This window comes from Brachyhypopomus gauderio, chromosome 2, assembly GCF_052324685.1.
Source record: "Brachyhypopomus gauderio isolate BG-103 chromosome 2, BGAUD_0.2, whole genome shotgun sequence".
Taxonomy (NCBI): domain Eukaryota; kingdom Metazoa; phylum Chordata; class Actinopteri; order Gymnotiformes; family Hypopomidae; genus Brachyhypopomus; species Brachyhypopomus gauderio.
In genome coordinates, this window is record NC_135212.1 from 27,404,402 (window position 1) to 27,428,365 (window position 23,964).

The 23,964-nt window shown below is 38.8% G+C and overlaps 3 protein-coding genes across 3 annotated transcripts; 2 read left to right on the forward strand and 1 right to left on the reverse strand.

Moving 5' to 3' along the window:
- Positions 1 to 346: 346 nt before the first annotated feature.
- Positions 347 to 9,606, reverse strand: LOC143497161 (uncharacterized). Its single transcript, XM_076992962.1, has 12 exons — positions 8,902 to 9,606; positions 8,668 to 8,711; positions 7,113 to 7,176; positions 6,008 to 6,148; positions 5,732 to 5,854; positions 4,798 to 4,838; positions 4,506 to 4,643; positions 4,207 to 4,258; positions 4,031 to 4,102; positions 3,789 to 3,927; positions 1,388 to 1,458; positions 347 to 1,202 (listed from the first exon to the last, which is right to left on the reverse strand). The coding sequence occupies exons 1-12, from the start codon at positions 8,932 to 8,934 to the stop codon at positions 1,062 to 1,064; spliced, it is 1,059 nt and encodes a 352-aa protein (XP_076849077.1). The 5' UTR covers positions 8,935 to 9,606; the 3' UTR covers positions 347 to 1,061.
- A 487-nt stretch (positions 9,607 to 10,093) lies between these two features.
- On the forward strand, positions 10,094 to 12,859 carry arf5 (ADP-ribosylation factor 5). Its single transcript, XM_076992968.1, has 6 exons — positions 10,094 to 10,311; positions 10,890 to 10,970; positions 11,159 to 11,268; positions 11,855 to 11,926; positions 12,043 to 12,168; positions 12,255 to 12,859. The coding sequence occupies exons 1-6, from the start codon at positions 10,245 to 10,247 to the stop codon at positions 12,339 to 12,341; spliced, it is 543 nt and encodes a 180-aa protein (XP_076849083.1). The 5' UTR covers positions 10,094 to 10,244; the 3' UTR covers positions 12,342 to 12,859.
- A 2,266-nt stretch (positions 12,860 to 15,125) lies between these two features.
- LOC143497175 (ADP-ribosylation factor 4) lies at positions 15,126 to 19,791 on the forward strand. Its single transcript, XM_076992975.1, has 6 exons — positions 15,126 to 15,310; positions 15,829 to 15,909; positions 17,056 to 17,165; positions 17,795 to 17,866; positions 17,955 to 18,080; positions 18,167 to 19,791. The coding sequence occupies exons 1-6, from the start codon at positions 15,244 to 15,246 to the stop codon at positions 18,251 to 18,253; spliced, it is 543 nt and encodes a 180-aa protein (XP_076849090.1). The 5' UTR covers positions 15,126 to 15,243; the 3' UTR covers positions 18,254 to 19,791.
- Positions 19,792 to 23,964: the final 4,173 nt, after the last annotated feature.

Consider the following 23,964-nt stretch of genomic DNA (forward strand, 5'->3'; position numbering starts at 1 on the left):
TAGTATTTTGTAGCCTCCTCTAATTTATTCATCTGATGAATGTCTAAGTAATTCGCTGGTAAGTCGAATCAGATGTTTAAAATAAGAAATACTGACCCGTGCAGTGTAGTGACCCTCCATACTTGTACACTTACATCACTCCTATCTTGAACTCTTCATGAACCAGTCTTATCTGAACAGCTTTCTGTTTTACCCATAAAGGTGACTTGCACACTTTACCTTGACACCAAATGCATACCTCATGACCAAACTATAACCTACCCATATATGTCCTGACACACATAGTGGTCCAAAGAAATGTCCTTCACATACAGAGCTGAAATACCCATAATGTAAGAACATGAACTCACATAGTGAATCATTTACTCAAGAGTGACTGAAACAGCTATAAAACTTTGAAACCGTTATGAATACAACTGTTATCACCTTGACAACAATATTTTCACAGGGCTAATGTCTGGGCAAAGTTCATGAACTAACAGGTGGACAACATAATACAGTCACTGTTTGGCCTTTTTAAACACATGTTGTAATAATCCATGTCAGAAATAGCTTCAATAAAATCTGTACAACCATATTGAATTGCTAAACTATAGAGAATTGCTAATGTTTTTCAGGTTTAAAGTGCATCGTCATGTTTGTGCAATTCCACAGTCAATTATAACACCAATGATCTATATATCCTGATAGGGGACCTAATGACATGATCTGTTACTCACAGTGCAGCCTTTGTCACACACTACATGAAACGTGAATATTGAATTTGTTAGACATGATATTGTAATTTGTAATCTGTCATTTTTTATACTAAAGTTTATTATCATGTTTCAAACACTTCATTACCATAAATACAACAGGAGAAATACAGAAATTAAGCAAAGTAACAAAAGTAAGTAACAAAATCAAAAAGTTAAAAAGTGCTACAGTGTTCCAGCGGCAAACATGTATTAAAACAATCATACCAGCTTCATGTTTATTACTGCTCACTAATCTTGATTTTGGTAATCTAACCCTAGCTGTAAAGTCTGGTGAGCAGTGGTCCAGTCCGCCGTTCTGCCCCGTCACGTCTCAGTCAGGGACTGGTCAAAGAAGGCCTGGTACAACAGTGGCAGAGTCTCTCCGAGCACAGCTGTTCGGAAGTTGCGGCGTCTCCAGGCGTACACGATGCTGTTGAGGAAACCCTGCAGGGAGACAGACAAGCCCTGCACGACACCCACCAATCATCAGTCAGCCCAACCCTTAATGTATTAAACATCGAATAGCCTTGTCTTGCTGTTGTTAAATGTAAGGGTTAATTTCTAAATAATTGCTTTTAGATTTTTAGATAGATTTTTTTTATTACATCTGTTTAATTCCATGTGCTTTGAAAGAGGATTTTGAAACATACCTGCATGACAAAGAGAGGAAACAGTATGTCCGTCTCAGAGTAAGCAAATGATAAACCGATCAGAATAATAGCTGAGGAGAGAAATTACACAGAAGAAAAATTAGACGGAAGAAAACCAGTAGGTTAGTCCATCTCTCTACAGTCCCTGACATAAGTTCTGTCGCTTATCCATGTTGTGGAAACAAAAGCTTATAACCTGACTTTAAATTCATCGATTGGTTTTAGAAATGACTCATATGAAAGCTGAAACCCTCCCAAATGAGATTTAATTTACGAAAATAAATTTGCTTTACTGCAGAAATATTGATCATTTAATATCGTTTGATATTGATCAAACACAGAAAGGTCAGATTTTGGCAAGACAAAAGTTTTGTCGCCCACAGAAAGTAAGGTGAAAATCAAACAAATAATTCACTTGATATACAAATATATGCTTCATGCTTCATAACACTGGTGAATGACGTTGTGGTGCTATTAGAGCCATATTTAATATTTTGTGTGACTTCCATGAGCTTGAAGGACCGTATACATGCGGTTCGACAATGATTCATACAATTTATTGATGAAGCCATCTGGAATAGCAAAGAATGCAGTCTTACATGCCTCCCAGTGATTTGAAGAGACTGGAGATGTTTTTGACAAGACCAGGTCCGGCAGACCCCACAAGACAACTGCTCGGGAGGAACGTTTGTTGGTTAGAAAATCCAAAGCCAGTCCCTCTTCCACTGCAACAGAGCTCCACCAAGCCTGGTCACCTCAAGTCCCTGTGTCAACTAGAACAGTTTGTAGGATTCTGTCTCGAAATGGCCTCCATGGTCAAATCAGTGCCCAGAAGCCAGCACTAAACAAAAGGGAGGTAAAAAACCGTGTGGTATTTGCCAAGGCCCACAGCCTGCTTTGTTTAGTGCTGGCTTCTGTGCACCGCATGGATGCGGTCCTTCAAGCTTATGGAAGTAGTGGTGTCAATTCCAGGTTCAGAGATTAAAAGTCCTCAGCAGTATTTTGCTCAAGCTTGCTAGATTTTCTAATTAGCAATCCAGGTAAAATTAGTGGAATCAACACAATCCAGGAAGCCTGAGCAAAATCCTGGTGAGGACTTTTAATCTCTGAACCTGGAATTGACACCTCTAAGTGGAAGTCACACAAAATATTAAATATGGCTCTAATAGCACCACGTCATTCACCAGTGTTATTTGACAAGACCAGGTCCGGCAGACCCCACAAGACAACTGCTCGGGAGGAACGTTTGTTGGTTAGAAAATCCAAAGCCAGTCCCTCTTCCACTGCAGCAGAGCTTCACCAAGCCTGGTCACCTCAAGTCCCTGTGTCAACTAGAACAATTTGTAGGATTCTGTCTCGAAATGGCCTCCATGGTCGAATCAGTGCCAGCACTAAACAAAAGGGAGGTAAAAAAAACCGTGTGGTATTTGCCAAGGCCCACAGCCTGCTAAACAGATGGACACTGGAAAAGTGGCAGAAGGTGGATTTCTCAGATGAATCTTCAGTTGAATTACACCACCACATCCGTTTAGCAGGCTGTGGGCCTTGGCAAATGCCACACGGTTTTTTTTACCTCCCTTTTGTTTAGTGCTGGCTTCTGTGCACCGCATGGATTCGGTCCTTCAAGCTAATGGAAGTAGTGGTGTCAATTCCAGGTTCAGAGATTAAAAGTCCTCACCAGTATTTTGCTCAAGCTTGCTAGATTTTCTAATTAGCAATCCAGGTAAAATTAGTGGAATCAACACAATCCAGGAAGCCTGAGCAAAATCCTGGTGAGGACTTTTAATCTCTGAACCTGGAATTGACACCTCTAAGTGGTTCTAAATATGGCTCTAATAGCACCACGTCATTCACCAGTGTTATGAAGCATATATTTGTATATCAAGTGAATTATTTGTTTGATTTTCAACTTACTTTCTGTGGGAGACAAAACTTTTGTCTTGCCAAAATCTGACCTTTCTGTGTTCAGTAAATGATCAATATTTCTGCAGTAAATTAAATCTCATTTATGAGGGTTTCAGCTTTCATATGAGTCATTTTTAAAACCAATCGATGAATTTAAAGTCAGGTTATAAGCTTTTGGTTCCACAACATGGATAAGCGACATAACTTATGTCAGGGACTGTATGTCTAGACATACTGTACATAAGTGAGTGTGTGTGTATGTGTGTGTGTGTAAGCCAGCATTCACCTATATGTGTGTGTATGTGTGTGTAAGCCAGCATTCACCTATATATATATATATATATATATATATATATATATATATATATATATATATATATATATATATATATATATATATATGTGTGTGTGTGTGTGTGTGTGTGTGTGTGTGTGTGTGAGCCAGTGTTCATCTATATGTGTATGTGTGTGTGTGTGTGTGTAAGCCAGCGTTCACCTGGGGTCCAGCAGAAGATGATAACTAGGATCATATAACGAGCTGAGGACCAAATGGTGCCTGTGTGTGATGGTGCGGCGCCGAACATGCCTGCCTGCTTATAATGTCTGTACCAACTCTGTAGTCTCCAGTACACCAGCTGCAGAAAAACCAGAATGTGAGGAGACGGTGACTCAGGACATGCACAATTAAGAAAATCTGCATGTGAAATTTGCTTTGTTTGTACGCAGTGTACAACTCACAGTGCAACATATGAGGACACCCAGCACACTTGCAAAAGTAAAACCCCTAGTGAAATTTCGGTGTCGCAAATCCTGTTTGAGACAGAAAGCAGAAAGCAAAGTCTACAGGCCGTTTTTGACTAGAGTCGGAGTTGGCAGCTGGCTAGCATGAGATGCTTTGGTGGATTCTTGCTTACCACCATAGGACAGGAACCATTCTCAATGTGTAGGTGTAGGAAGAGGATGCAGCTACAACAGCAAACAACAGATGCCTCAGACAATGAAAGTTGGCACAGACACACTTGCTTTACTATAAGTGTGTAATGCTAAAGTGTTACTTCTTTCGTGTAGGTTTTCTGTTCAGCTGTTGTGCTACAGTAACCAAGAAAGAAAGGCCCCGTGGTGGCTAGCAAGGCCTCCCAGAGTGTGAATTACCCTGCATGTCTGTAATTGTTGGGGAAGATATACAGTATAAACTGAGTGCATACACGCCTACCTGTTGCAGAACTTAGCATTGGCCCAGCCACTTTCACTACTGCTGACATCATTGGATCCTGGAGATGACGGTATATAAGGCACTTGTGTCAGAGTGATGGTTCTGATGTAAATCATGTATCCGATAAGGGGTATGATCCTGGATGAACACATATGCACATACAATTACATAAGACTGAAAAATGCATCATAGATGCATGTGTTTGTTTAGGCCAGTGATCCTGCTTCATGAATAAGACCTGGTCAGCGCACGGTCAGCATTATCACCAGCACCACAAAGCAGGTGTACTCACCAAACAGAGATGTACAGAAGATTAAGGATCCACCTTCTGTCCTGCATATGGAGGTAAGAGGAGAGGGAAATGTTCATCTGAGTGACTGACCTCATTTACATATAAGTATGACTCTTAAAACATGATGCCATCTTAGAATTAAGCATCTGCTTTAGCTAGAAACTACGTTCTAGTATATGCTGAAGTATTTATGCTGAACTCACTACTAAGATGTTGTTTTGGAAGATTTTAAAATAGTTTATATGGTAATTATGTTAGGTTTAGCATATGTATGTCCCCCCAATAACTGACAAAATTTTAACAGTAAACGGTTACAGCCTTATGGTGATTATATAACTAACTTGAATATGGACTTTGTAGTAATGTTCTGAATTTATGTTTGAAAAAAGCCTTGATTCCATTGTTCCTATTCTGAATGGATCTAATATGTAAGGGGGTGTGTGTGTGTGTGTGTGTGTGTGTGTGTGTGTGTGTATGTCTCTGCTTTTAGTTAAGAAACTCTAGTCTATTATTTTATAATTTGTCACTTTATTTAATTATTTCTTTTTATCTTTAATTTTAATATTTTATTTTTATCTTCTTATATTTACTTATCTTAATTAGTTTTATTTACTTTACTTTTTTATTATATTGTTTACTTTACTTTTTTACATTTTATGTTATTTTACTTTAATTTCTTCTAACATTTTCTTTTTGTCTTCTCCTTTTTATGTTTCTTTTATTTATACTGTAAAGCACTTTGAGTTGCATGTATGTATGAAAGGTGCTATACAAATAAAGATTATTAAAGATTATTATAACAAGTAAGGGTGTGTGTGAGTGTTTTATGTGTGTGTGTGAGTGTGTGCACATGTGTGTGGTTTATGTGTATATGTGTGTGTGTTGTGTGTATGTGTGTTGTGTGCGTGGTGTGTATGTGTGTGTGTGTTTATACCTCTCTTGCTCCTGTCATATGATACCTCCACTCTTCTTCTGTTTGGCCCCTCCACCCTTGAGCAGTATGTGCTGACTCACGGGCGTAAATGATGACAAGCAGGAAGGAGATACAGTAGAAAGTCTGTGAAGGAGGGAGAGAGGAGACAGAGTACTACGAGCAAAAACACAATATCTTACGTAAATTGGTGGTATTTTCTTACAGTGCATACGACTTATTTATACATGTTTAATGAGGCCTTTTGCAGCATGATTTAATTGAAATGACTTTTCTCACCAGTGACAAAGACAGTCCATAATTGCATACTACTTCACTTTTGTGTGCTGTTTCATATGACAGAAAGTTAATTATGGTCGAGCCAATTAAAGCAAGCGATGCCAGGATGTCTGCTAGAGCCAGCTGGAACAATGGCTTAGCCTGCAAGACAAGCACAGAGCAGGAACACACCAGGCGCCGGTTACACCAGCAGGTACAGATCACATAACCCCCTCTATGAAAGTCTATCAAAACATTCATTAATTCACCATTCAACAATGAAACATTCCATCTGGGTCTCATAGTTACATCCTTTTTTGCCCCTAAAATAACTCTGTGAGGGTGAAGTAGAGTAGTTTTCATTCACTCATTGCAAGACACTTTATTACAGCTGAGGCTGGAACAGTTGAAATGCAGGTTAATGTAGGAAATGTCATACTTCTTAAAGACTAACACACTTTGTTTTCCTAGAAAAATATCATTTCATTAAACATTAATGCTCACGACAAGCCTGTTATTATACTCTTATAGGATTTATTAACTCTGTGTGCACATGTGTGTGTGTCTGTGTGTGTGCATGTGTGTGTGCGAGTGTGTGTGTATGTGTTTGCATGTTTGTGTGTGTGTGTGTGTGTGTGTGTGTGTGTGTGTGTGTGTGTGTGTGTGTGTGTGTGTGTGCGCCTGCCTGAGCAAAGCACAATATTTGCCAAATCCCACTAATCTCTGAAGCTAACTGATGACTTTGTATAACCTTTGTATAACAGGGTGCAATAGTGTAATGCTGCAATATATGCATTCTTAAAGAAACTCAGACTTACTTCATAGGTCTGATTACACATTACACAATCAGACAGACTGACAAACAGAAAAAGGAAGTGAATGAGAGACACAATGAGATAGACAGAGATAGAGACAGAGATAGATAGAAAGAGAGAGAGAGAGGCAGCGTGATAGACAGAAATAAAGATAGATAGAGAGAGAGACAGATAGAAAGAGACAGAGATAGAGGGAGATGGAGAGATAGATACAGATAGAGATAGAGGGAGTAGATAGAGATATAAACAGAGAGGCAGTGTGATAGATAGGGATAGATAGAGAGGCAGAGCTTATTTAATGTTTAACTTACTTGTTCATTGAGAGGTTTTCGTTTTATAATTGTTACCACTAGAACAGAGAAACTTCCAATTATACTGCAACAGAAAGTACAAATTAAACATAAATTTTTATTTGGCACCGACAACACTGAGCATGTGCTGCATCACCAAAATATGATGTATGATTTATCAAACCACAATTTTGAAAGTTACCAAGCAACATAAATAACACCTCCAAAATATCTCTGCCCTGTGAATTGCAAGCGCTGTCCGTGGGATTTGGTGCTGGAAATGCGACCATTGTTTTTTAGACGGTTTAAATTATGGAAATCATTTGCTAATTGATGGTGTTCCAATTGTTGTATGAATGTAATACCATTAATTCTGTGCAGGGCTGAATTGGGACAAAAAATCAGCCCTGGCATTTTTGGTTTAGACCGATCTCTCATAATTAGTGGAGCACAACCGACTTGTAATTTATGTATGTGGGGTACGACATGGAAAAAAAATACTGGTTAAAGTCATTGGATTCAATCTTAGCATTATTATATCACAATCACTTTTATGATTTTATTGAAATCATCTCTAATATGTATTTTCTGAATTTCTCCGATTTAACAGCTCAATTCTAATTATTCAGGTTAAAGGTGCTCCCTCCTTTAAACAGCTATAACATGTATTTGTATCTGTCTACAAACAAAGCTGCTTTATGAATTTATGCAACGCAAACACGTCTTAAAAGCATTTGACACCGTTTTACTCTTATTCAGTGTGGGCATATCTTTTTTTTTACACTTACTTTAGTCATGCTTAAATTGCAAAACTTTTATTTATTATTTAAACAAAATTTAATTATCTCTGGCTGCTGCTGCTGTCTTCACCTACAGAGGACGCGGAGGCTACAGCAGCGAACATGTCTGTGATTTTTACACATTTTGTAGCATCTACATTGAGGCTCTTTAATTTCTTCGCGCGTAACATCTCTGCACCCCCTTTCTGCCGCTTCTGTTGCTCCATGCTGCCTCTCATTTAACAACGCGCTCAACACTGAACGTAGCGGGAGTTACAGCGGACCACGCAGAGAAAGGGGGAAGCTTTCGTCCTATATCCTGATTGGTTCAGTCCACTGTCTATATTGAAGATGGGCCAATGGGCCGCCCCCTTTAAATTGTGGGCCGGTCTCTTAGAAAAAAAGGGAAGAAAAAATCCATCGGCTCCAGATGACCAGTCCAGCCCTGATTCTGTGATTTACAAAGTGTTTTACAAATAATCACTTGATTATTGCAGGAGTCATATGGCCATCTTGTTCTAAATTTTCTTCTTGGATTAGTTTTGCTCATTTGTAGTGATTTGTTTCGCGTTGCCTTTAAACACTAACAAAACACTAAACACTAAACAAACTTTTTATAAACATATGACAGCGCAGAGGAGAAACGTGTAAATTGAATGTTTGATGTTCATGGATATTTATTGGTTTATGTCTGCCTATTCATATTTGTTAGGTCACGTTTATACGTTTACAAAACTTGTGTTATCTACAGTGCTCATTTTGCAATGTAGGAACTGATGATAAATTAGTGCTCTTACCTTAAACTAAGCGACGATACGTAGATTAAAGAAAGCGCCGTGAGCTAGACGGGATGGAGAAAACACATAAGTAAGAATACAAAGGACAAATGCACAATTAACATATAAAACTCATAACTGATAATAAATAAATTTATGTCAGTCAGTTGTAAAATATAACTGACATTACCATGCATAATATTAGACATGTCAAACAAACTAACAAACAAAAAATAGTAGCATTGTTCAGTTCACCTTATCATCCGATAAACTAGTCCTTGACTTCATATTGACTAATCAACAGATGACCAGAGCAAATCCGTAATCTACATGCTCGCTCTGTGTGTTGACGATCGAATAGCGCGCGTCTTTGTGCGCAACTCCAGACTGCACATTGAACTTTAGCGCACGGGTGTTGACAAGTGAACTATCGTGTAAATGATCGCGTGAGTGTGACTTCTTCTGTTCCTCTTCCTTTGTACCAGATGAGGCCGCTGTAACATAACCAGTTAGTGTTTCCGCCATTGTCCGTGTCGCATGCTTCAATTAAGTGGTGTAACCGCTAGGACGCTAACAAAGGTTTTGTTTTCGGTTGAAATTAGTTGTTAGGCACGAATGAACCTTTAATGTGATATTCGGTGGCCTCAAAACAGTAGACCATAGCTTGGAAATATTTACGACGACAACAACTGATTTAGTAATGTGAGTTATGTGAGGCTATGATGTTTCACGAAAACTTTCCTGATCAGCATACTGCTGTTGATATCTTATTAAAAATATTATATCCAAGGCTATAAATACAATCAAGTTTAGCGCTTTTAATAACAGATAAGCAGAGAGAAGCTTAAGAGAAAGCAGCTTAACAGGACCCAAGTTACTAATGATAAAAAAATCCTGGGTGAAAAATGAATCAGAAACTAACTTCATGTGTATTACCCTCCAGCTCCATTTTCATTTACCCTGCTATAATTTCATGACCTCTATTAACAATGCCACTAAAATGAGTGTGTGATCCCCTCTGCTGGACAAAAGCGCCTTATTCTAAATAATGGGGTAATGAACAAGATCAGAAATTTCAACAGCTGAGAAATGAAAATACAATTGCCTTGATCTCAATTAAAGCATTTTAGGCTATGTACTACAGTAGTACAATAAAATCTTTCATAATCTATATTTTTCTTTAGATGTTGCCCAAAGGAGTAGGTCCTTTAACCACCCCACTCCGCTCCCCGACACGCATTTGCATTTAAAGATACAGGCTATTTGATTATAGCACTACTACTTTCGTTTTAATTGGACTTATAAGGGATACATTGTTTTGAAAATACACAGAGAATATAACATACAGACATGACATTTCTTTAATATCTATCAAAAGAGAAAACACCAATATCTCTCCCATCCAATGTCGCAATTTGCACAGGAAGTGACGACATGTCTTCCACGGTGGCCCGTAGTACGTGGCAGCACGCAGGCGCCAAGTTACCGGCGTCGCTAGCTGCGAGTGAGCCGTAGTGCCTGGACGGACAGCGGAGACACAAACGCGCCTCGTACAACAACCGAAGCCGCGATTATAAACCGCAAATCTCAACTCCACGATGGGCTTGACGATTTCGTCACTTTTCGGAAGACTTTTCGGAAAGAAACAAATGAGAATCCTCATGGGTGAGTGGACGGCGGAGGAGTTTCACGGAGTTAGCATGTCTGGCTAGCAGGCGGAACCAGATGGGTAGCGTAACCGGCGCGCGAGAGCTACTTCTATAGAGCTCATTTCTATATTTTACAAAAATATTGGAGCTGATAGAATAAATGTCAGTATTTCAGAATAGTGACCAGCTGAGCGAGCTCGCTGTGTAGGTAGCGAGCGTGTGAGGCAGCGTTAGCCAGATGAGCGGTTCACACCCTGCGCTTCTGAGTGTTCTTATGGGTCCATCTTTGGTGCCATATTGACAGTTGTACTATTCATTTTGTAATCATGTTCTGCTGTCAAAGGAAGAAAATAATTTAAAAAATCAGGTGTTTTTTATTACTGACTGTAGGGTTTGAGTTCTGCCTCTTAAGTCCAATGTACCAAAGGGTTGCTACGTGGTTTGCCCCTGGCCTGCCTGTTCTTGTAAACGTTTTGGACGTGTCCTTATTTCATGAGAGATAAAAACAAACATCATTAGGTGTAATTATATAAAGTTTATGTAGTCGTTCTTAATTGACATCCTTTCAAATCATTCATGTTTTCTTTTCCTCAGTGGGTTTGGATGCAGCAGGAAAAACCACAATACTGTACAAATTGAAACTTGGTGAAATTGTGACAACCATTCCTACTATAGGTAAGACCTTTCAGATAATCTATTTGTACTGTCTATTTAAAATTTCTAAATTCGATGTTTATCCAAAATATAACTTATGAGTTATGCAAAACTCCCTAAATCTGTTGGGTGATTGTATAGTTCCATTCTTTCCCAGAAGGGTTATTTGCCAATACATGTTAATTTTACTGTTTTCTTTTGTTGGGAAGGTTTTAATGTGGAGACAGTCGAATATAAAAACATCTGTTTCACTGTTTGGGATGTTGGTGGCCAGGACAAAATTCGTCCACTCTGGAGACACTACTTTCAGAATACTCAGGTATAGAATTTTTTATTTATAGTGACTTTTTAAGAAAGTACAAGGTATGTGGTTCCTTTTGCAAAAGATTCAATTTCATTGTTAAACTAGAGTGAGTGGCAGGTTGACAGGTTAATTGATTTACACAATCCAAGACATCGGCCATTATCTGAGGGCACAGTCCTCAGATATATATAATGTTTTTATTCCTTTATATATTAAAACCTTGAAGCATTTGTGCCAGCATAACTATACCCTGTTAGTCTGCACTCTGTTAACACTGAGCTTCCTTTATATGTTTTATAACAACTTTATATGTTTTATCTTCTTGAAGTTCTTTGCCCTCTCTAAGCTAAATAAAAAGTACTTAAAATAAATTTCACACTTTTGAGAAAAAAAAATGTGGTCACTTGACTGGACTCACAAATGCAAAAAACGCCCCCTTTAAAACTTTTTTCTCAAAATTGTTAATTGATGTGTAATTTGATTGCTATCCAAGAACTGGAATTGCAGGTTCACAGAATATTAGAATTTGAAGTGAATTAAATGCGGATTAATTGTTTAGGACAAGAATTTGTCATTTCTATACCATGCTCTCTTTTTCCAGGGTCTGATCTTTGTAGTGGACAGCAATGACAGAGAGAGGGTAGCCGAGTCTGCTGAAGAGCTCTCTAAAATGGTAATGGTGCTTTCTGTGCTATTTAAAATCTTTAAATGACACTGCCCTGTTGGCACACGCTGTTGCTAGTGTGTGTTGAATAATGCCGCATCACCTTGTTTCCTATGCTTGTGCAGTTGCAGGAAGATGAGCTGAGGGACGCTGTGCTGCTGGTGTTTGCAAACAAACAGGATCTGCCTAATGCCATGGCAGTCAGTGAGCTCACAGACAAACTGGGCCTGCAGAGTCTACGCAGCAGAACGGTACACACACAGAGTGTGACTGATGTTTACTTTCTCAGAGGAGATTTTGGTCTTTGGCTCACTGCTTCTTTGTCTTGTCTTTGCAGTGGTATGTTCAAGCAACCTGTGCTACACAAGGCACTGGGCTCTATGAAGGACTTGACTGGTTGTCCAACGAGCTGTCCAAACGCTAGTGCCTGTGACCTTGTGTGATGGGGTGTCTGAGTTTTAGAAAGAAAGAAAACATTAATCTATAGACTCTGTTCTAAAGAGTGTGTCTGTGTGTGCTTGTGTCTTGTGTGTGTGCGTGCGTGTGTGTGAGAGAGAGAGAGATGGGGCTGAAAGTTGATGAGGCTGTGAAGCACTCACTAGCCTTTTTGTCTTTTCTTTTCTATACCTTATTCCGATGCTATCCTACTCTTTTTTCCTCTCTCTTCTGAACCATGTAATTTTATACTGATAATACTTCAGATTGCATGATCACTTAATAACTGTGAGAACATTATGGAAACATTTGGGTTGACTGAAAAGTCTTTATTAGTGGACCTTAAGTTAAATGTAAGTATGATGGATCTTTATTAATTACACTTAGCCATTGAGTTCCCCCAGGGTGATTTGATGCTCCCTGTGCTATCCTGAACCAAATGCATTTTCCAAGTCGTTGATCCCAGCAGGCTTTCAAAACTTTGTACATTAAAATAGAAAAGAAACAGCTTGATTCAGTCCTCTCTGTAATTCACATAACGGAAGTAATTGTTTGTTTACTGCGATTTGCCTCTGCAAAGTACTTGAACGTGAAGCAAATAATGGTCTTCTACATTTTTCAACCAAGAATGACTTGACATGAGGATTCATAAAGGCAGTGCAAAACTATGTAATAATGTAAAGGCTATTTTATTCTCTAACAGAGTTCAGAGAAGAATGTGATTGTTAGGACTTCCAAAACTAAAACCCGCTATAAAATGTTGTGTTTCAGTCTTAACCCAGCAAATTTGAAGTCATGGATGTTGGTAACATAGCTATATAATTTCACAAATTAACTTTTTTTAATTTTTTATGATGCACTCAGGATTTCATTCACTTAATTGCCAAAATCTCCTTGGAAGTTATTTATAGCTTTACAAATGACCAGTGTTTCATTTTAGATTGACAAACAAATGATTTTCTGTTTAATGCAAATGAAGCCTCTTGTTCCAAGTCAAGGTTATATTCAGGCACAGTTGCACCAGTGTCAGACTGGGAATATTCTTAATAGAGGGCAGGACCAGTGTCTTCACCGTAAGTGAGGTGGGAGCATGTGCTTTACATATTGCAGCATGCTTTTGACATTACTGGTGCTTGTACATAGGAGGAAATCTAGGATATTATTGCTATTATTTTTGTTTCTCACCTCATAGGATAAATTATGTACCTTGGAGTAACTTTAAGCTGACAGTTACAAAAGACGGATGGACTATGGTAATGCAATAAAGGAGTGTGCAATGGGGATATTGTCCTGTTTTCTGATTGTGTTTGGATTTTAATGTTAGCTGAATCCTGGAATATGTTAAATGCCTGTGTTTGAGTTGTACATGTGCTGTATGAAGTTTCACAGCCTTGCTTTTCTTAAATAAAAAAATGTTTCCAGAAGCTAATAATTCCTAAAGTTTTAAACATTACTACTCATGCATGGTGGGGAAAATACAACGAAGGCAACAAATGAGTGTAAAAAAAAAGGTCAAAGGTACTGAATAATATTTCACTAATATACTCCTTATTCTCTCCACCTTCAAAAATGATTCTGTGAGCAGCGGTGGGTGGCACTTGGATGTCTTGATGCATGTGATTATTTTGTAACTGATATCCCTAAGAATACTTGACAATAAGAGCTATGTTACAGACGTTTGAGCCGAAATGTAAAATGTGGACATTAGGATTTTTAAATGGCAGAGATGGGAGACAGGTGTATTTCATAAAGCAGGATTTCTTTTAAAACTGGTTTATGCAGCTTCACAATTGTTTTTGTAAACATGACTTTAAAACTTAATGTACAAAACAGTATTTTCAAATACACGTTACATTAAAAGCAAATAGAAGGATCACAACTTGAAAGTTCTGAAATATGAGCATAATACTCCTGCAAACAAAATTGGTCAAAAAAATGTTTTCAATTACAAATATTATGGTAATGTTCAGCATACTTTACACAACTGTCCTGCTGAATTACTGAGTTTTGGCTTAATAGTGTCTAATGGAGATTACACTGTTTAGACCGGAGAGCATTTGTCCTCTGCATATGAACTAAAGTCTGTGCAGTAAAGTGAGTGGAGTAGATGGAGAGTAGCAACTTGTCCTGAATGGGCCATTAGGCAGATCTGACTACTTGCCTAATACTCACAACTACTACCACCACCCACAAGCCCAGGGGAAGAATAGCTCCCCTGTTCATAAATCTTATATCGCCAAGTAAGGTCTTAAGAAGAACCTAAAGGAGCCACCAGGTCACCATGATTCCTGTGAAATTGCAGATCACCACACATACAAGAACTGCGAGTCTTTGGCTAATCCTCATGACTTTGGTCACAAAAAGATGCAATGATAACCAGCAATAAAGCTGAGGCAAATATAATAATAGATCCCTTCCATCCATCCCTTCTAATCTACTTACTAACATGTCAGCATAATATACATGCTAGTAGTGATGCTACTTTAAAGAGAAAGCTTTTTTTCTTTAAATAACATTACATACCTTAATGAGTCAGTAAACACAATACAACAAATCAGGCAAACAAGCTGTGCTGGACAAATATAAGATAATAAGAATACTGTTTTAATGTAACGTTAGATGTTTAAGTAATTTCGTCAACTGAGAAACCTTGCTTCAGAAACCGTCTCCACAAACACTGCACAATCTCACACAAAGAGGAAGAACAGCAGACAGTCAGCGTCTCAAAGGAAATGGTCAAACACTTCATATTACTGCACGGATACGATGACGTGGCAGCGCATGCGCACACAGCAACCGCCACTTGACATCCACGAGCATCTAACATCGGACTAACTTTTTTTTTTACAAGAGGCAAATAATTTCATAGGTTACAAATATTTTAAACCAGCATGGGACTTACTATTTCTTCGCTCGTAAGCAGACTCTTTGGGAAGAAACAGATGAGAATACTTATGGGTATGTGTGACAGTTAATTATCCGAATTATGCGGAACTAGCTAGCTTTAGCTTAGACCCGGTCAGGAGACACTGGCTAGCGTAGCTAACTAGCATGGCGGCTACACCCACTAGCTGGTTAGCTAACTACAATGAACAAGTAAACTGGCTAACTAGCTAGTTGGCTATCTACACGGTTAGTTAGATGTACGTCGCTCTTGTATCAGCCGCTGGTGTCCCGGTAATGTCAGACACATGACAGCTAGCGTGTCAATGCACTTAAGGGTCTATTTGGTTACTTACATTAAAAACATCTTAAGGACTTTGAAATGTTGATCTGGTCCAACTCTCTTGTTTCACGTATCTGTAAAGTCACATTGCTCACAGACGGTTGTACTTCTATGCCGGTCAATGTTTGTAACATTTTTTAAAGGCATTCAAATTATTATTTTTATGTGAATTAATAATGCCACTATAGAGAAAATGTCATAGTTGTACATATTGGGGACCTGACAATATCTCTGTTCGTATTTTTATTAGTGGGTCTAGACGCTGCAGGTAAAACCACTATATTGTACAAACTAAAACTTGGAGAAATCGTGACTACCATTCCAACTATTGGTAAGTATATTGTTTACTACAACATTATAAGTCTACTCCATCCACGAATTTAGAATTGGTGATTAGATAAGGCACGGTTTTATTGTAGAATTGAATGAATTTTATTGGTTTCATGAAACCAGTAGCATCACTATGATGGTTCCATTCACTATGAGAAAATTAGTGTCACTGTAGTGTTTCTGTTTGTGTTAGGTGACATTGTTGCAGTGTTAAAACATGACATTGCTTGCTTCAGTGCCTAAAAGACCTTTATAAAACTCCCAAATTTAAACCATCATCAGCCTTTAAGGCTACGTACTGAGGCATATGGGTCTGAAATAGGACTTGTAACTAGGACAGTATGATATAATGTGTGTTTGATAGCATCAGTATATTGGCCTCTACAAATCGCTCTAATACATGCGTATATATAACTCTGTCTGTGTCAAGTGGAAATACAAGTGATACTGTTACTGTTACCATGATATACGAGGCTGTGTGAATTGTCAACTTTGTCCTGGTGATCATAACCAATATTTTGCCCAAGCCCATTTTAACCCCATTTTCCTCATTTGGTGGCTAAAAATATTCAACCTAAGCATCAACTTTTTCTTCCCTCTCACAACCTGAAATAAACTATGACAAGGAGCTAACATACACTAGCTTATCTTACTAACAGCTGGTACGGGTAGCACTATGAAATGAATTCAGTGCTCATAAATAAATAATTATCTTATGTTAAATCAAACATCTGCATGCATGTGATGGGATTATCTAATGAGGTACTTTATTACGGTGAACGAAATCCCATTTCATCAGACTTGCCCTACTCAAATCCAAAACAATATACGGTAGTACTACCTCTAGATGTAACTGTGAAACTTACATGTTGCCAGCGTAGTTATTTTCCTCTTTCTTTATGGGATCTTTAGAGATCCAATGTCGCACTGTCGTGATGTTACTTTGAATTTTCAGCAGTGTTTATACATCATATCTGAGTTTAAAATTAATTCACTAAGATCAGCAACTCGTATTAGCCCACTAAGTACCAGTGAATTGAAGCAGTTCTGTGAATGCATTTAATTTCTCTCACTATCTTTAAGTTCATCTGTCTTCAAGACTGAATAAGTACGTTAACTGCTTTATTTTGTGTTTTTTACTGGCCAGGATTTAATGTGGAGACAGTTGAATATAAAAACATCTGTTTCACTGTTTGGGATGTTGGTGGCCAGGATAAGATTCGTCCACTCTGGAGACACTACTTTCAGAATACTCAGGTATAGAATTTTGTTGAGTTCTAACCCTTGTTTTTTCAGTTTAGTTTACAATTAGACTAAAATAAAATGTAAATGAATTTTGCAACAGTGCATTTTGTTTCTTTATTTTATGGCATATTTCATATAACAAGTAGTAGATTTGACCTTATTTCTTATTCAATAAAGTATTACATATATTAGTAACTAACTTAAAATGCCAGCAGGTCTTATATAGCATGTCTGGTCTTATGCATGGTGTAATATTCTATGGGGTAATGGGTATATACATTTTGAAATACTTGATATATGTATATAATAAGGATATACATCAAGTATATATATATATTTGAAATACAGCAAGAAACCTGGAAATTGGCAGATTTAAGTAGTTGAACCAATACTGAAAGTAGAGTTTTAAGATATTGTAACTGAGTTTGTAACTCACAATAACTCACCTAATAATAAATCACTTGTTTAATGTTGTTGATCATTATTAAAGTTAACCATTATGGAGCCAACAGTTCTACTTGAATTTTTAGTCATGGTGTCCTTAGACCTTCAAGTACGGTGATATAGACTAAAAGGAGGAATTTAGTCTGTATATAGCTCCGTCATTGAGAGCTTTGTTTATTTTCTTTGCTCTCTTTCAGGGTCTCATCTTTGTGGTGGACAGCAATGACAGAGAAAGGATAGCTGAGTCAGCAGAGGAGCTTTCTAAAATGGTAAATGACGCACTGAATAGAAAGTAACTGTGCTTGACTTTAAAATCAATGCGCATGGTTTGCCTCATTGGTGCCATTTCCTGTGCAGTTGCAGGAAGATGAGCTGAGGGACGCCGTGCTGCTGGTGTTTGCAAACAAACAGGATCTGCCTAATGCCATGGCAGTCAGTGAGCTCACAGACAAACTGGGCCTGCAGAGTCTACGCAGCAGAACGGTACACACACAGAGTGTGACTGATGTTTACTTTCTCAGAGGAGATTTTGGTCTTTGGCTCACTGCTTCCTTGTCTTGTCTTTGCAGTGGTATGTTCAAGCAACCTGTGCTACACAAGGCACTGGGCTCTACGAAGGACTTGACTGGTTGTCCAACGAGCTGTCCAAACGCTAGTGCCTGTGACCTTGAGGGGGGAGGATGGAGGGGGATGGAGAGTGTAAACAAGTGATGTATCTATGGACCCTGTTCTGAAGAACCAGTGTGTGTGATGGGTCTGAGGAGCAGATGAGGAGTCGGCTCCATGAGTTCAGCACATCCGTCACCACATCTTGGCTTTTCCTCTTCTGCCCTTAATCTTTTCTCACTTTTTTATTTCTAATTTGTAATTCCATTTTGCTGAAATTAACAGGTGATTTGTGGGACGTAATTTGCTATGGCCTTTTTGGTCTTTAGAATACCTTCAGCAAAAACCGGAACCAATGCTTGAATCAGGGTTTTGTGTTTGCACAGACTGTATTGACTGCATTTGCTGATACACAGCATTCATGATACACATACATTGGTGGTCATCACCACAGAGCACATGTTTAAAGGTCCTTCCGTCTGTGTTCAGTGGCTGTGAGGCCCACAGGCTTTTAGCACAGTATATGGCACATGCGACTAAACAAAGTTAAGATCAAATCCCAGTGTTCTTCACAGTCCTGTTCTTTCTGCTTCCTTTCATAATTAGTACAGTGTTGTTTGTCATATACTGGGTAGGGGCAAGCAGTGTAAAATGACCTGAACAAGGACACAGCATCCAGCGCTCTAGCACTGCGTTGTCCCACAGTGATCTACAGTACTGTTATTACAGCTTAAGACATGGATTCAGCTCCTTTGTAAGAGCAGGTATGATGGATTAAGCAAAGAATTTGCACTGCAGTAGTCTGTGAGGACACAAGAACAACAAAAAGTTCAATCTTTTACACACCCTCAACATTCCTACATCAGCCAATATATGGTGATCTGTCTTACACAAAGAACTGCTTATTTTAAAGGAACTCCAATAAAGAGTCAGTTGCTGCTCCAAGCCAAAGTAAAAGTGATGATTTTTAGAGGTAGAATAAAAGGCCTTTTGGCCATTTCAGTGCAATTGTGCAAGATCTGAGTTGATTTTGTTTTCTCTCTTTTTGTTAGTAGTAGTTTAGGTTAATAGCAGGATTCTGTGTATATCAGTCATGTGGCTGATGACAAATGTCTACTGGCAGTATTTTCATGCAAGTTTCTGGAGTGCTGCTGGAGTTTTGAACATTGGAAATTTTGTGACTGAATTATTTTTATGCAGTTACATCGTGTTGAACTAGGGGAGTTGACTAGGAACATTGGACCCAATAATCAAGGTGATATTTGTGTACTTTGATATTATTTCAGAATAAAAACATTACACAATGTAGTTAGTTCTGGTGATAATGGCTTCAGTAGTGAATATACGAAAGCAAGAGGGCTGTTTTAGAACGTTAACTAGGATCTTGTGTTCTTGCACAGAACACTTAGTATTTCATCATGAAACAGACCCAAATGCTATGCGTATTTCTGATTCAACACTCTCAGTAGTATCTTCTATTTAAATTATAGGTCAAAATAATCTTTTGGTTTATATTTGTGGTTGAATTGCCTGTATACAGGAAAAGCCTGACTTTCTTTTAATGCTAAAATAAACCAGTTAAACAACATGAACAGTATGGTTGACTAGTTCACATGCACTACTCGCAACGTTGGGGATATTTTACTATCAAGTGAAATGTATAGAAAACGTCAACAGTTCATGCTACAGTGATATAACATGAGAGTAGAGCATTGAAGTTGAAGCATGCAGTGGTTTCCTAATCCCAAAATGTTTATTGAAACAAAATCTCAAGTTATATTCCAAGCTATAACTATACTCAATAACTTGTGTGTCCTTGAGAATCAATTACAGCTTGACAATGATGTCATGCTCAAAAGTTGACTTTTTGTCTGCGAAGGCATGACATCCTGCTCGACCTCTGAGCTGGAGAATTATCATCCATGAAGATGGAATTAGGCCAGTGTTGTTCAAGCAGAGGTACAATGGCTGGATTAATTATGTTAATCAAGTAGTATAGGCTTGTTACAAAGTGTAGGGCAGTTCTGTATTGACTACAAACCTGCCCACACTAATACCACCACCAACGGCTCATCTGGTGACAACAGTGGCTGATGCATAATGCAGGGCACTGTTCACAATGAAGTGATCGGTGGGATGTGGCCAAAGGATGTCAACTTCTATGCTTCTATAATCTAGATAGCATACTTCTATGCTTTCTGTGACTTCCATTTTCTGTATCACTGTTGCAACCTGCTGATGACACACTTGAGACACTAAGCACAGTGTCCATTTCCGTCTGAGAACATCCTGTTTGAAGCCTCGCAATGGTGAGGTACTGTTGATCAATTGTTAGATGCCGTCTTGGTCTCATGATGTCAACATGTGAACAGCATGATGAGGACTGTTGAAATAGCAATTCTAATTGAACCAGGAGATGTATTGGTGGATTTATGGATCAAAAATCTGTTTATCGTTATTCTCCTTGTTAGAGAACAGCAAGTTGTGCAAAACTGTACTAAAACATTGAACAGTTGGACCTGTGCATTCAAAGGTTTACGTTCACCTGTAAAGGTCTGAGTTCATCCTGAAATTTCACCCAAAAGCCAAAAACATTTGACTTATATGAGTATATAAACACTGTCCGCATTAAAGCAAAATAAGACGTACTGTGCTTATATGCACAGAAATCTCTAAACTTACCCAAACTGAATATTCTGAACATTAAATCAGACACAACATGGAGTTATTCCAGATTATTAAATTTATATATATGATTATTAACACTTTTTGGACATGTACAGAGGAGGGTGGAGAGGTATATTGATAGGACTTGAGCAGGGGTGGCCAACCCGTTAGAGACCAAGAGCCACTTTTTTACTGTGTTACCGCAAAGAGCTACGAGTGTAAATTATTAGCGGAGGGGATGTAAAATGGACACAAATTAAGTATTAAGTAAAAAACAAACACAAACTTCGATATAAACATAAGGCGTGATATGCTTCAGGACTTTGTCACGTTTGGAGCACATTACGAGCTGTTATGTACGCAACTGTTGTTTTCTAGGTGGATAAACTCCGTTATCAACACTCGTTACAACGCCACTGACCTGCGCTCACCTTTAGGAAGAAGAGAACAGACAGTGGCAGTAGGTTTGAAGCTCTCTCAGTCGTCGGCGGTGCCTTTGCTGCACCTCGTATGTGGTTTATTCCAAAACGTGTGGGAGAAGCGTCTCACCAACGAGACTCAAAGCAGAGTCACTTCATGCCGCTAGTCTCCCGTTTTTCACTACGCCGGTTTTAAAAGTATTAGCGGCTCGCTAGGCTTGTAAACAAACCGCGCACCATGAAGATGTAGCAGTGTGTCGCCCTCAGAGCTGATGAGGTAACCGGGCCACGGCATAGACCGTTATTGCAGGTGAGAGCGGACCGGCTGGGGAGCCGCATGAAACCAGACAAAGAGCCTCAGGTTGGCCACTCCTGCTCTTGAGGATGGAACTTCCAGGCAAGAGGAGGAGAGGTAGACCTAAGAGGAGGTTTATGGATGCAGTGGTAGAGGATATGAGAGTGGCTGGTGTGTCAGTGGAGGACACTCAGGACAGGGCCAGATGGAGGAGTTTGATCCGCTGGGGCGACCCCTAAACAGGAATAGCCGAAAGAAAAAGAAGATTATTAACACTTTTATTAAAAAGTATGCATGCGTGTTTTTGCTTTAGGAAGACTTCATCAGAAGAAGCTCAAACTCCAGTCAAGCCGCCGAGCTCGTGACTAACTGTGCTGCTGTGCTAAATAGAAAATAAACTTTCACAGAAACACCAGTCTTCTATTTAAAGATTCAGTTTCGTTACTCATCTCAAGGAGTATTATTCAGTAACCACCCTCCCATGAATTACTCAGCAACTACAGTAAAACAAACTTGAGAGGAGCGAAGGTTCCGGCCAGACGGTGGGCGGCTATAATACAACGGGAAGTACTTCGGTCTGGTACACTACGCGATCTTTAACCCTAATCTTGACAATGACGAACAGGGCAAACGGACCCTGCCCGCGGTACCATGTACTCCAAGGGGAGTCTTGTAGAAGTCTGTGGTGTAGCTGGTTCACACAGGGTGCTGGGGGACTATTTCATACGCGCCTCGTTCCAGTAGGCTAGAGCAGATCTAGTAAAACTGCTGAATCGAAGAAACGAAAGTCGAAACTAGACGGCAGTTGGCCATGGAGTCATGTACGTCTATGTGACACATAACCTGGATGTGGTCAATTGTTTTTTTTTTTTTTTTTTTTTTTTTAATAGAGCAGAGGAAATGATCTGGCCGTTCTGTCCTATAAGACCCATTGGTGGTAAACAAAAAAACATGTTGTTTGAACTTTTGATTTTAGATATTCATATTGTATAAGGGGCTTAAATATGTTAAACTTACTTAAAAACACAGAGGGTTAAATCAACCTAGAAATATTCATGAAAACAGCTGCTTTTCTATGTAATTTAAACATCCAATTTTTACAGTGTAGGTCACTTAAATATACTGAAGCAGGAACACAGAAATGGGCTATAGAGCAGGCAGGTCTAGACTCCGGCCTGGGTGCCAATTGTGGCCCGCAGTCATATAATCAGTAATATTCGGAGCGCCAGCAATGTTGGTCCTAGTATAAAATACAGGCGTACAAAAAGGCTATTTTATATTTCTCCAGAAGATGGCAGTAGGCCTATAGCCGCACTCTGGCCCTTGTGTGATCCTTTCTAGCCAGGTTCCAGGAGATTTGAACATTTGCTAAAAATGCTGAATGTGTTTGGCTCGATATCTTTGTGTGAGAAGACATTCTTGGTTATGAACATTAACCAGAACCGCGTGAGGATGATACCAAGTAACTTGCACATCAAAACCACTCTTATTGAGCCAGACCTGGCCTCTTTAATGTCATTAGGGTCTCGTAAACCTGACTAATTAAGTACATCTTCTTTTTTATTTTTCTTTACTCTGTGTGGCATCAGATGCTGATTTACATTGTTGGTTGTGTGCATTTAAAATTGAAAAAAGACCACGATACAAGAAATGACACTTATTGCTATTTTCAAAATCAGCTGATCTGATGTTGTTAAAAGAAGAACACTATTTGTTTGACATCACCTGTTTATTATGATTTCATCTTTACTATAAAATGAATGAATGTTTCAACCATACCCAAGGTGGCTTAAAATGAGCTTCATGGTCTTTCATCTGATTTTGCAAAACATTCAATGCTGTGAAACTGGACCAATGATTTAACATATGGCAGCATGTCAAAGTGTGTCTTATATTAGTAGTAGTCACACTTTACATTTACTGTAACTCCTTAGCATACGTAGAGAAAATGTATACAATGAAATAGTAAATAGTAAGCTAATGTGTTCTTTGAATATATCTAATGACAGTTATTTTTTTGTGTACCATGCACGGACAGCCTCCTTATGTTTGTAGCATACCCAGGACTCTATTTTTGTATACAGAGAGCAAATGTAGAAATAAGACATAAGACTGTGGCACAGGCCCACGTGGGCATGGCAGACATGATCTTTGCTATTTTATAATCATAGCGGCAGAGACACTAATCCACATGCCAGTGCGATGACAAATAGGGGATGTGTTCAGCGGACTACTTAATCAATATTTGTGGTTAGTCATGCCACCACAGTATCCAATCATATTTACTCCTCTTATTGCCGTTAAAAGATGAGCATGAATTGGTGACACAATGCAGTAATAATTTAAACATGGAAGTAAACATACACGAACAGCAGTGCCA